The 13,952-nt window shown below is 36.4% G+C and overlaps 1 protein-coding gene across 2 annotated transcripts in view; it reads left to right on the forward strand.

Moving 5' to 3' along the window:
• The window catches only part of KIF18A (kinesin family member 18A), a 42,775-nt gene that overhangs the window by 7,550 nt on the left and 21,273 nt on the right, over positions 1–13,952 (forward strand). For both annotated transcript variants that reach the window (XM_083838909.1, XM_083838908.1), the window contains exons 6-10: positions 1,579–1,776; positions 5,840–6,016; positions 6,899–6,973; positions 7,242–7,351; positions 10,305–10,467. In XM_083838909.1, coding sequence (XP_083695035.1) covers positions 1,579–1,776; positions 5,840–6,016; positions 6,899–6,973; positions 7,242–7,351; positions 10,305–10,467 — 723 coding nt within the window. The remainder of the gene's footprint in view (positions 1–1,578; positions 1,777–5,839; positions 6,017–6,898; positions 6,974–7,241; positions 7,352–10,304; positions 10,468–13,952) is intronic.

The following is a 13,952-nucleotide window of genomic DNA, read 5'->3' on the forward strand; positions in this document are numbered from 1 at the left end:
CAACAGGGCTTTCTTTTATTGTTTGATGTAGGAACATGGCTATTTGGTATAGACATAACTTGTGTATATGTCTTAAGAAGTTTCTCATTAATTGGCTTCAGTCCCAATACTTGTCATTTTTTTCTATTAGAAATTGATGTGATGACTTTGTTTTGCATAAGCAAAGCTTAAAGCTACTGAACTGTTGAGATATTGTCTTTATTAGGCAATTACCTTATGTATGGCAACACTTTGCCAATTCAGTCTGAAAGTGCATTTATGGAAGTGTCAGAAACTGTCAGCCTTACGAATGGCAAGGTACTCAATGTGAAAGAGCGAGTACAGAGAGAACTGTGGAAAAGTAAAAGCTATAGCTACCGAAGGACAACTAATTCTTAGCGACTGCATAATCATCCTCTGCCTATATGATCAGAAACCTGAACAAGAACACCTTCACTAGCACAAGGAGGCAAAAGTATTTGGTTTCTTGTGTATTTCTTGTATGTTTTCCTTGAAAATTTCTATCAAGAAGGGATGAGGGGGAGCACAAGACTGCAGGGGTCACAGCTCTCCAGAAGACCCTGGAGTGGTATAAATTTCCACAGTAGTGGATGAGTATTATGCTCCTATTAATGATAGCTTCAAATAAATTCAGTCTAAATTTCTGAAAGTCCAGCCTTTTTCCTGCATAACTTATCCCTATATGCATCTTTTCGACCTATTCTTAAAGGTGCCTTTAAAAAATGAACACCTTTCAGAGTTGAAAGCGTAATAGTGTGGTATACATCTGAAGTGTCAAAGAAACAGGCTGGTTTAGTTACCAAATTAATTTGAAGCTCACCAATCTGCCACTGTTGTAAGGCCACAGCCAGTCATTTGCTTATTCCCCCACAGTGGAATATGGGAGATAATCAGAAGGGCAAAGGTATGTGGGACAGGCCACCTTGTGGTTTGAAATAAAGTCATTTAGGTAACAGAGATGCAAAAAGCAAAGTAAAAGCAGTCAGGTTCCACCAACAGTCCGATGTCCAGGTACTCTTCAAGCAATGACTATTTTGGAGAAACACACCGTTTAATCACTGGGAGTGATGTTGTATGGCACGGAATATCTTGCCGGTCAGTTCAAGTTGGCTGTCCTGGCTACGTTCCCTCCCAGGTTCTTGAACACCCCAAACCAACTTGCAGGGCTGCGCAGACAGAGGCGGCCTTGCTGTTGCTGAACAAAACATGAGTGCTTTAGCAACTCTGTTACAGTTGATCAGCTTTCCCAGATTTGAAAGAAAGTAATGCATGGTCCGCTGTGAAGAAAATTAACTATGTCCCAGCCAAACCCAGTGCAACAACACTCAGCTTCTTCTTTTCCTACTAGTACCTGAAGCAGATGAATGTGAGGTAAGTCTTAGAAATAGTTTTGCTGTGTTTTGTTACGCCAAACTGCCGGTTGCTGAGTACAGAAAGGTTTAACTTACATTCTTAAAAGTATTTCAGGGACTATTTCTGAAGACACTTGTTAGACTGTAAAAGTAACTTACTGCTTAGAGTAATAAGAGACTGGTTAGTGGTTACTTCTTAATATGATCTTTTTTTTCCCCCTTGTAGATTTACCTAAGGCAGCAAGACAAAACAGCTAGTATTAGTCAAAATGTTCGCATTGCCAAAATGTCCCTCATTGACCTGGCAGGATCTGAACGTGCCAGTGCTACAAATGCCAAGGGGGCTCGTTTTAGAGAAGGAGCAAATATTAACCGCTCCCTCCTAGCTCTCGGAAATGTCATTAATGCCTTGGCTGATCCAAAGGTATGTACCGATATCTTGTGCAGTATTCACCTCCTAGTGTTGTGAAAACCCTTAATGCTTACTATGTTTAAAAATGTGACAGTCTTTGTGGTATCTTTTTTGACTCCTACTGTATCTTTAGAATTTCTGTAGTAGGATATCCTCATGAAATACATCAGGAAATGTATGTGTAAGGTATATATTTGGGTCTTTCTACTTGTAAGAATCTGTAGAGTTGGGGGGTGGGGAGGTTACATGCAATACACACAAGTGCCTTTAAATGCCTAGTTGCTGAATCACCTGATGCAACTTAACTTTTGTTCCAGTAGTTCCAATGCCAACAGTAACTTTCACTTGAAAGAGAAGCAAGGTGTTCTAAGTATCCTTATGTATTTTCCTTCTGCTGATATTGATGGTTGGAACAAGCATACCTTTAATTAATGGATAATTGATAAGTCAGGGGCTTATTTAAACTACAGGGAGATATTTTTTTCATGGATAAGAATATGGGAAAATGTCTTGGTTTTTGTTGCTTACACTCAGAACAGAAATACTAAGGCTTTACATAAACTTACCTGTTGCGGATTCTGCCTATTTGGGGCTAGTCATTCTGGTGAATAAGGTTTTTTGTTTCTGCTCTATAGTCAGTAAGCCTAGAATTTGTATGGCTATAATTAGAAAGGTACGTGACCTCCAGTTATCTTAATGCTACTTCTGCAGATTAACAAAAACATTTTATGCAGTTAATGAAGGTTTTTCTTTTAGTCATTTAATAAAATGTACTTTTCTCACTTCCTGCAACAACTAAAACTATATTTCCCGCAAAACTAAAACTATAATACTAGAGCTAACGTACAGTATTGAAAACGATGATCTTTATGTGATTTTCCTTTCAAACTCTCCTTGTTGTCAACAAAGTGTCAGGGCATTTTGTCTGCAGCTGACAGGGTGAATTGACATCCTACCACCAATTGAGGTTGTACTGCTCTAAATAGTTACCTCAGTACCTTATAATCTAATCTAGCAAAATTCTTCAGTTTATTAATTTGTTTAAAGAATATTTAACATCTTAAGATAACTCCAGATTATGCATTGCTCATTTATGACATAGAACCCTTCTAAAGACTGAAATCCAGGGAAGCTCTCCTTGAATATTAGGGATTACTTGGTTGACAGTTCTCACTTCATCATTTTCCTTTAAGGTTTCCTTGTGGATTTTCAACATCATCTTTTGGATAGCTGAATGAAAGAAAGCCCTGATGGGAAAGGGTTCTCAAAAATAGTTTTCTTAAGATACTTGAACTCACCTGCTTTCCTTACCCACATTTTCCAAAATCTAGTATGTGTAGAGGAGCTTGCATAAGTAAATCCTGGAAAACACAGATTTTCCAGAGGCTTATGTGCTTAGTTTTAGGGCAATCTGCTGTGTTGGTGAAACTTAGCGTTATGTTGTGATCACCAAAAGTTTGTTTCATGCAGTGTTTTTGCTCGCTTACTGGCAATTTGAACGAAAGATCTCTTTGGTTTCTTGTTTAACTTCTCTTACCTCTTAATTCTTTCTGTTATGTAAAACACAATTTACATGATAATATGAATTAATGGATAGATTCCTAGGCAATTTTTTAACATACTGCTAATTCATTTGAGGATTGACTTTGTAAACTTGGCAGAAGGGAGGTATATTTTGTGTATGAGTGTCAACCTATTAACTTCCAACTTTTAACATAAAATAATCAAAAGTATCCTTGGGATAAAGTATCCTTTTGTGAAAACTTCCTTCTTTTTCCTCACCTCTATTTATAATTAAAGGCTTTCTCCGACTTAATGTGAATTGTACTGTCAACAGCATGAGAAATGAAAAACTGAAATGTTGAGAGGTAGTTGTCAAATATTTCTATTGAGATGCACAAATGCCAGGAAGAGGCTTCATGGACATACTTGCTTTCCTGTTGTTCCAGTAGTTACTCACTTTTGTCATTCTGTATACTTGGATTACTTAAGCAGTTTCTCCTATTTGTCTTAGGATTGGTTCCCTACAGTATATTTTAATACTGCCGCTAATGTTCTTACCTGTCAGTTAAAGTATGCCTTTCTTTCCAGTGTTCTCATCCTCGTATACTTCTGTACATTTTTGTACCTTGTGTACTCTTTCCTCTGTTATTAGGGAGAGCCTTGAGTTTTCTTTACTTGTTCTGTAGAATATGCTATGTTCTTTTCATCTTCATTTTCCTTTTTAGTTGCTTCTGGTTGTGAACTGACCTGCAAGGAGTCCACGCTGAGTCTTTATATTTCCTTTTGTCTTCCTAAAGAATTTTCTGTTTTCAAAAAGCAACTTTTTAAGTGTCCTTATTGTAATATCCTTTTGGGCAGGATCTGGGAAGTACAAGTCATTATTTTAAGCTGAAGAAAAGCAACATGCAAACAAAAAATATACAGAACGTTACCTGTTCAGTACAAATAAATGTTCAGTACAAAAAATTATAGGCATCCAATAAAATATTTAAAGATAGTGATAAGGGTATCTTAGCGGAATTAAAATGAAAATGGTTAAGATGGATGCTTAAATAAGTTATTTAACTGGTTCCAGTTGCTTTCCTTTTTTGTCATTCAGGCCAAGAAAACAAGAATTGGAGGGTGTGTATTACTGTTGGGGCTAGGGAACAAATGTGCTGTCTAGCCAACTGGACAGGAATCTTCCAGATAAACTGCCTTCATTTCTTCCCTAAAATGCGTTCCTTTATCAAAATTTTGTCGTATGTACAGGAAAGCTTTCTTTGCTATTGTGGAATGGTTTCCAAAGGTATGGGTCATACTGTAGGCCAAGCTGTAAGTTAATAGAGGGGTTTCAAGAGAACTTCCTTGTTCTGTTGTCTGCTGGATTAGTTAAATGTGAGAACTGTTAGCAGAGGTATGAAGAGCAGAGTAGGATGTCCCTTTAGGTGATAGTGAGCTGTTAAATCAACTCACTTTCAAAACCTCCTCAACAGTACAGTCCAGTCAAAGGGGTAGTCCTATCAGGTCTTCCTGCCTTCAGATAGTTCTTAGCACTTCCTTGCTGGCATTAGCAGTCGTGAAGCCATGCAATTAAATTAGGAAATGACGTCTTTGTTTTTGGTTCCGTTTGTTGGTGTTTATTTTGAAGGGGTAGAGGAGGTACTCACTGTAGATTTGATTTTTATTTTGTGTTCTTCTACCTGCTTTGTTCGTGGTAGTGAATTAGACTCCTGATCTGGCTCGCCAGCTCAAGGGAAAGAGTGGGAATATTTGTGTGGGAGGATGACGAAACATCCTGAACTTTTACCAAACTCAAGTTCAGTGTTTACAGCTTACACGCCTTGGTCAGCTAGCAATTTCTACTTTCAAATATGCCAGGGAAAATGATTAAAGCTTTTATTTCCCTTATTGCTGCCAGGAAAAGCTAAAGATTCTCCTCACTACCCTGCTGGAGTGGGAGGCAGAATTTAGAGCCTGTACCACTGGCATAAAGATGACATGTTGACTTAGTCGGTGTAGGTGGCTGGTCCTTACCAGCCTTTGCACTGTGAGATGGTTATTCTGTAAATGTGATTTCAAAAAAAAGCTTTATAAGGCAAACTTTGGGTTGCCTGGAGAGGTTGTAGATTATCTACAAGGATAGAGAATCAAAACCTAACTGGGCATAGACCTTGGTAGCTTGCTCTAGCTGATCCTACTTTGAGCAGTGGGATCTTGAAAGGTCCTTCCAACCTCAATCGTTGTGAAATGAAATTACGTGAACTGAAAATAGTTTAGCATAGCCTTTTAGCGTAGCCCACCTCTTCTGTTGATTTCTCACATCACAGAAACTGTTGTTATGTATCCAGATATCAGAAAGTAATCTGGCTAATACTTGTGTTCTAAAGGTATTAAACAGGAGATAACGCTCAAAATAACGCTCAAACAATCCACTTTAAAGGTAATTTTGAGGAAGATGACTTACGTAAAAGAAAAGTTGCAAGGCTGTTTGTCGTATTTAATGGTGTTGATGAAATTGTAAACAAACATTTGAACAGATTGATGTGTAAAATACAATTACTTTAATCCATAAAAAATCATTTCTTTCTAGAGCAAAAAACAGCATATTCCTTATCGAAACAGCAAGCTTACACGTTTATTGAAAGATTCCCTTGGAGGAAATTGCCGAACAATAATGATAGCTGCTGTTAGTCCATCTTCTATGTTCTATGATGATACTTATAATACTCTTAAGTATGCAAACCGAGCAAAAGATATTAAGTCTTCCGTGAGTATATTGATATTTATTGATCTAATTTCAAAGTATTACATATTCTTGAGGGAGGGAGAGTTATTTCTTTCAAAAAGTGATTTTAATTCATTTCTGTCTCAATTTTGTTGTTAGCTCATTGCTGCAGTCTACTCTTCATTATCTGGGTGTTTGTTACTGAGGCAGCTGCTAGTTTGCGAGATCTTGTCTTGTGAGCCTCAAAACTAAAAATAGTATTCATATGGTAAAGTTCACAGCCAATTTCAGTATCTTACTATTATGTTCTTGGAGAACTGTAAAGCACATGCAAGATGTGCTAGCAGTTGTACAAGAGCCAGTCCAGTTTTAACACAACTAGAATTCAGCTGGAGCTAAGAAGCTCAATGAGATAGTATTGATGAATGAAAAACTGCTGCAGCATCCTGTCTTCTGGTCTGTAGTACTCAGACTATTTTGACTTTTTTCCTAACTCCTTGTATTGTAACACCTGAATTTTCTTTACATAATATAGTCTTGATTGCAGTTTCCATTTATTTCATCTCTTCTCCATTTTGTTCCATTTTGTTTATATTCTCCATAATGTAAAGATAACTTGTATAATGAAATCCACAAGGCATTTATCAAATAGTAAAACTAGTCTAAATAAATGCAAAATGCACTTACATCTGTAAATGTAATTATTACTGCTGTTCTGAGGAAAATTGCTGCCACGGGTATGCAGCCAATTACTGCAAAAGCTAAGAGGCTCATAGTTCTCTTGAGCAAGTCAGGAATGTTTTCATCCCTTTTCTCATAGTATAGTACAAATATAATTATGCACTATTTAAACATAGTGTATTTATTTTACAGGGAAGCATGAAGGCACCTTCATCAATTCTAATTTTTTCTTTTCTTTAACAGTTGAAGAGCAACATTGTTAGTTTTGACAGCCACATAAGCCAATATGTTAAAATTTGCAATGAACAGAAGAAAGAGGTATGTTAAAATTTATCGTTAAAAGATTGAAATACTAATTATTATGAGTTGGAGTTAAAAATAAAAAAAAAAAATTGGCATGGTTTTAAACATATAAGGTAAGTATTGTCCTAATGTTCCTGTTTAGGCTTTTGAAGTAAAGAATGTTCTGTTTTTCAAAAAGAATAAAACTTAATGTTATTTATAAAGTATTTCAAGACAAATGTGTAGAAAGATGGTTTAAAAAAAATCAGAAAAATTCTAACTAAAAGGTACCTTTTTGTTTAAGATCATAATGTTGAAAGAGAAACTGAGAGCATATGAAGAAAAGAAAGCAAGTGTTCTTGAAAATTACGATGGTGCAGTACTTTCAAACCATCAGCAAGAGGAAATAAAAAGGTAAACTGATCACATTAAGATCACTTTAAAACTGGAGTTGGCATGATTTATAAAACTATTTGTAGAATAAATGTTTGTTTTAAGTCTTACCCTATTTCAAGTCAATACTTATCAATATTACTATGAAATGATTTTAAGTTTTCTTGAGCTCAGATCTAATTTCTGTTGTTTTTCTTGCATTTTTGGGAGGACCGTCATCTGGAAGTACTATCTTTCTAAAAGAGAACTAATTAAAACTGAGTTGTGTGTGTGTGCACATATGTTTACGCATGCACATGATTGTGTCCTACTAGAGAAAATTAAGTGTTTTGGAAAGTTTTGGTAGCAAAAATATTAAGGGTGAATCTTGTCTGTATCTGTGGGAGATTTGCATATCCTTAAATTCAGAGTACTTGAAAAAATTTATTAAAGCATAGTAAGCAGTAAAACTGTATGAAGAGGATTTTATTGTTAAGCCAACCAAAATTCTAAAATAATTAAGGTAGTGTTTTGTCAAGTATTGACATCATATCAATTTGGGGCAGGGCAGGAAGAGACTGAAGTCAGTTTTCTTCCGTGTGTCAGGAGACTTGGTTTCCCAGCAGTTCCCTTCTGGGCAAAAGGCTTTCTAACTGAGGTTAGTACTACACTCACTCCAAGGTGTCAAATGGCTCTTTCAGATTATGTAAACTGCATTCTCAAAAGAACTAAGTTTCAAAGTCAGGTTGATGTTTCTGACAGGTTTTCTGCATATTTTTGTATAGTGTAAGTCTTTAACGTTAATTTAATTTCTGGTGATTTGTCCTTTATTTCATCTTATGTGAGATGAGAAATAGTTACGGGTAAGGTCTCTGTAATGTTTCTTGAATGTTCTGGATATATTCCATGCCAAGATATGTTGGTAAGTGGATATTCCAAAAATTACAAAAATCATAGAGACACATGCAAGAAATTGCAATAAAGTGGATTGTATACTTTTTTCCTCATAAGGGTCTTTTCACGTTGATCCTACTCAGAGTGTGAATGATCAATTGATTTCCCCACATTGACTTACAGGTTCTGACAGTATTCTGCTACTTTCTCCCTTCTGTTTGGCACAGAGTAGAAAGACTTACTGCAGCTTACTGCAGCTTAGTGTTTCGGTACGTCTTTCTATGACTTCTGCTTCCAGTGTGATCTGGACAAGATTCACTGATTAGTTGCTTCTCCAAACCCAGATGTCTTTCCTGCTCCCCCTGAGTAAAGCTTGGAGATTTGTTGTCTGCCAGACCTTCAAGTCTTGAGCCTGCTGAGGTAGGCAATGCACACTGGCTTTGGAGCTGCCACCTACAGGCCCGTCATCTCTCTGAAACTAGGTAGTCGAGAGATGCACTCATACCCTGGATGTTCTTACAGGATCATTCTGTCACTTTTAGGTGAAGGGGAAAGATGACTCCATGAAAATTATGATTATTGAGAAAGTGAATCCAGCTCAAGGCAGGAATTTTGCAAAGGCTTCTGTACTTGAAACTCTATCTGGGACACAAGGAGTTTATTTACTGGTAACAGTTCTTAACAATGACAGAGTATGGATTGAGAGCCTATTCTGCAGCCTCTCTTAAATTATGCCTAGGGTTTTACTGTGATGGAAATAGAGGATTTACCATCACTTCTCAATTACTGTGTTTCCCAAGCAGATGGGAGCAACCATGTTTCTATGGATACTATAGAGGGAAAAAATTCTCCAGCCACTTGTGCAAGGATTCACTCACGGTGAATGCTTGTATAGATAGCAAAATTGTAGGGTAAGAACTCTGTAATTCTCTGCACCAAGAATATTATAGTCCTTAAAGAAATACACATACATGCAGTGAATTTTAAAGTGTGTGTTGGTACAGATCTTTTCTTATGCCAATACAATAGCATTCTCTGGACACTTTGGAGCAAAACTATTAGTTTTCTGAAACGATAAAGAATAATGATTTTTTTTTTTTAAATGCAAGCAATAAAATACCAGAATAAAACACATGGGGTTATTCAGACATTTTATTATGAAATAAATTGCTACTTCAGAAACACATTGGCAAGAAGCTAAGTATATGGCAAGAATGTATCTTCAACTTGCTTTCTACTTGAGTCTGTGCTGTTTTATGGTATTTGTATGGTATTTTATGGTATTTCATACTAAACACTGCATAACAATCTCAAAGTTTGCACATCTTGAGAACATATGTAAAGTGGTGCCTTCTTATGTAAGAATTCTTATGGTGTCATTTCTGAGGCATACGGTATCTTTTTGGACTATTCTGGACTGCACTTTCAGTGGTCAGGAGTAAAGCAAAAAAGTACCACTGCTGAAACTAACGTTACAATATGGTAATGATGTTCTTAAACATCGGTCTCCTTGGAATATCTAACTACCATCTATCACTTTTTCCCCTATTAGCCTAGTGAATGTTAAAATATGATGTGTGTTCTGAATTTTGTTGTCCTTTTGTGACTAAAATTGTACAATGGAACTCGAGGAAAAACTGAGCAAAAGAAGATCCTGTGTGGTTTTTTTGAGTAGGGTGGGTTTTTTTGAAGGAGATCTTAGGTGTCTATGGCAACTGTAGTCTAATCTGTTTAATAAATCACTATACAAAGTAGAGAATGCAGCTTTTTTTGTATCCTTTGGAGGTAGAGCTAATACTTGTGTGAAGAGGTTGGAGAAGTCTTTGTTTTGAATCCCAGTGTTGTCTTCATAAATATAAGGTTTATTTTCAGTGACCCCCTTATACGTTTCACAGCACGTTTCTAGCTTGAGTATATGAAACACTTACTGAAGCACTGAAACTCTTTAGTGCTATAACAAACTTTGATTTGTCGTCTTTATTTTCTTTATATTTTATTAGCTAGGACTTGCAACTTTACATCCAATGTAGAGGATGATCTTTAAAAAAAAGTCTAAGCAGCTAATTGGATATTCTTCATTGTGATATTTTGCTTCTAACAGATACCAAGAAATCCTTAAAAATGTGTTTGCAAACCGTGAAGAGATCAGAAAAGAATACCTAAAGCTGGAAATGCAACTGAAAGTAAACACACTGAAAATACATTACCAGAAACAATGTCATGAACAAATCCAACTAATGTGCTCTGAAGAAAGAGTAGAAAAGGTGAGTTGTTTGCATCTTTGGTTTTGCTATACTAATATATGAATTTTGCTGAAGTATTTATATAACTTAGTGCTTCTCTATACTATTGAAATGGGACACACGGGTAATCACTTAGAAAACATTTTGAACATTAATACAGAAAGTGTATTTGTTTCAGGTATACTTCTATCCCCTCCATACCACACAAAAAATGTTGATGTGCTTTTCACTGTTAATTGTGAAAACTCTTTTCATCTTAGCCTTATTTAGATTTGTCATAGCTGCTTGGTACCTGACTTGGGAGACTCATCGTGCTTGTGTCGAAAACCAGTGTGTTAATGTGTGGATGGTATAGCCACAGAAGCTGTTATCAAGCTAAGAAATAGATTTTGTCGTGACTGATCCTTTCCATAAGGAAAAACATAAAGCACGTGCTAAACAAGGCAGGTCCTTATTGTTGATGTTTTCAGTAGTCACCATGAAGATTTTTGGCTGTCTGCTTGAGGGCATGTGAACCAAAATCACGTTTCATTGCCTTGAAAAGAATTTGGAACTAAGTATTAACTATTGCTGTTGTAAAGCATTGAATGCTCATGTATTTCTCGAAGATGAAGGTATATACAGTATCTTAATTTTTCTGCTACAATGTGGAACGTATGTTTTATGTAGGTATGGATTTGAGGGTGGGGCTGATTTTGCTTAGTCATAGTAACAGTCTGCATTTGGCTGAAAATGATGGTTTGCCATATGACTGTTTTTTTCTTGATGATTCACATGGAATTTGGTCCTTAGATAAAATGTCAAAGTGAAAATATGTCACATTTTTTGCTTGTCATTAATGAAGATATTTGAAGTGACTAATGTGTTCTAGAACTCTACTTTCAGAGTTTCTGTGGCATAAAATGTTTGTCTGTGCTGCATTAAGTGCTGCTTACAATGCAACACAGTTATATATTCGTTAGGAGGGTTATGCCTTCACACTTAAATACAAATGTTTCTTATGAGCTGATTAAACTAGTGCTGAATGCTAGCGTGCTACACTGAAATGTTGTTGGTTTTGCCATGGGTTAGCTTATAGATGTGATTTACGAAGAGTCAAGTGTCACTGTACAATGCATAAATTATTAACAAGAGTAAGTCGCTGTAATGGTAAAACTTGGTGTCCTTTTGAGACTACTTTGGTTGGAACAAATTGGATTTTAATTTGGAATCCAGTCATTTGATTATCAGAGTGACTGCTCATGTTTCCCTTGTGCACTATAATGCTTCTGTTCTTCCATGCATTTTTACACATTTGCTGTTTTCCTAAATGCCTCTGGGCTTTCTTTCTAAAATACACTGAGGCTACAGGGGTATTTCTCAAATACTAATTTGTAAAGGACAAGTCTTACTTCTAAAGCATTCTGAAGTTTACACTGAATGGTTTGTGCTCAGTAACTAGATATAATAATGATAGGCAAATCAACACAAAGGTTTTCTTTCTTACACTTGAAAACATCAATTTGAATATTTTAAATGATAATTTTAGAAGGAAAAAATAACGTATAAGTTCAGGTTACCTTCGTCTCTGTTCTTCCAAATGCTTTTTGATACAAAAAGTTGGTTACAACTTGCCTTGTGAAGTTCAATCCTGCACCAGTAATGGATGACTGTTCCATTTCCCACATGACTGCACCTACTTTCAGCTTTTTCGGAACTTGGGCACTGAGTATTCAAAACACTGTTTACATACATAAAACACTGTTTACGTACTCCTGTCTAATTCCTGTTCCTCCACTCTGTTGCCTTTTCCTGTGTCTGTTGTCTTTCTGTTCCCTGCTAGGTGTATGGTAGTGTTGTCCAGAAAACCTTTGTACCAGTAGTAGAATATGCAGTCCGTCTTAGTATGTAAACATATAAAGCTGTGCCTCTGTGTTTTAACTACTTGACTGAGTTTAAGCAGCTTTTTACTCAGTTTTGACTTAGTTTATCTTGATACTTTCTGCATTGGTCTTGCAATCTGTTTTTTTCTAGTCTTTCTTTATAAAGGCATGGCAAAAACTGCTACTGTGAGAGGCTTTAAAAAAGAATAGATTTAAAATCACTTCTGACACTATCGTGATTTTAACTGTTATGAACAGGAACGTATTCCTGGAAAGCAGTCAGTCTGTCCTGATTTCCATTTTTCTGCTCGCTGCAGTTGTGCATGCTGAACCTAAAACTACTTGTTGAATATGTCCCAATTCTTCAGTCTGGGAGAGAAAATCTCTTCTCTCATGTGACTTAGGCAATTGTAAAACTGAGTAAGAGCCAAGTGTCTGGGCCAGGAGAATGTGTTTTAGAGGCTGTGCTCTGGCTCAGATACAGCTAATATGCTTAACCATTTTTTTCTATTTCAGCAGAGTAATATAACATGTCCTTTATTGATGGGAACCTATTGGAAGGGTTCATCAAATGGTGGGATATTGTCAATACCACCTTCAGTCATAATACCTCTCCTGCACCATGTAAAAACTGAAGACAAGTATGCAAAACAATGCATTTGGATTTCTCTGTTTGACTGGTCCTGAAAGCTTTCTGCTGGCCTTGCTGGACAGAGGGAACTGTCCAGTGGTCATTGACAACTTTAGTCTGGCACTTAACTCTTCTTCCTGGTACCTTCCCTAAAGGAGCTGACCCCTTACTAAGCGACTCCATCTTGTTTGGGTCCTCTGTTGTCTTTGTTTTTCTTTAGACTGTCTTATCTTCTAAATGAAATTCTGGCCAGAGTCTAGTCTTGGTCCTGGTGTTCACACATAGTTCAGGTATCTTTGCCATGCTGGTTCTGTTGTCGGCACACCAGCTGTTGAAGTAAGCATTTCAAAAAGTTAGCTTAGGAAATGCGTTCTTCATCTCCCCATGGATTTTTGCTGTTTTCTACAGTATGTTCAGAAGGACATCAGATTAATTGGTGTTTTGTGCAACATTAGGAAGTTATGTTCATACTTTTTTTCTGACACCTACGATGGAACCAGTTTGACCTGCTATTGTAAATAAGTAGATTAATTCTGGTCAATGAAGTTAGCGCTTACAGACTTAATTTTGGAAATGTATGGTTGCAGATACATAACTTATATAGTTTCTTAAAAAAAACTAATTGGCTTTTGTATATTCATTTTCATTCAGTGTAGCAAATTTACTTTAAATGCATTTTTAACTGAAGTTTAGTTACATTTGAACTCTGAATGCTACCTGAGGTGGTTGTTCTCTATGACTAGCTGAGTTAAAGTGACCTAATTTAGAAAGTATACCAGAAATTAAAGCTGTCCTCAGAAATTAGAATGATTCTCCTCTGTCGTATTTAGGACTTAATTCATACCCAGACTGCTTTTCCTGTTCCTGTACCTTTCTGTTGGCAGGTTTCAGAGAAGCATCAGAACAATTCAGATGCTCAAAGATAGAGGGTTTTCCATCTGCCAAATATTTTCTTTTGGTGGGCTTCTTTTAGATCATATTGCATTAGGAAAACAAAGCAGATAAAATTCCTT

This window comes from Anser anser (assembly GCF_964211835.1).
Source record: "Anser anser genome assembly, chromosome: 5".
NCBI lineage: Eukaryota > Metazoa > Chordata > Aves > Anseriformes > Anatidae > Anser > Anser anser.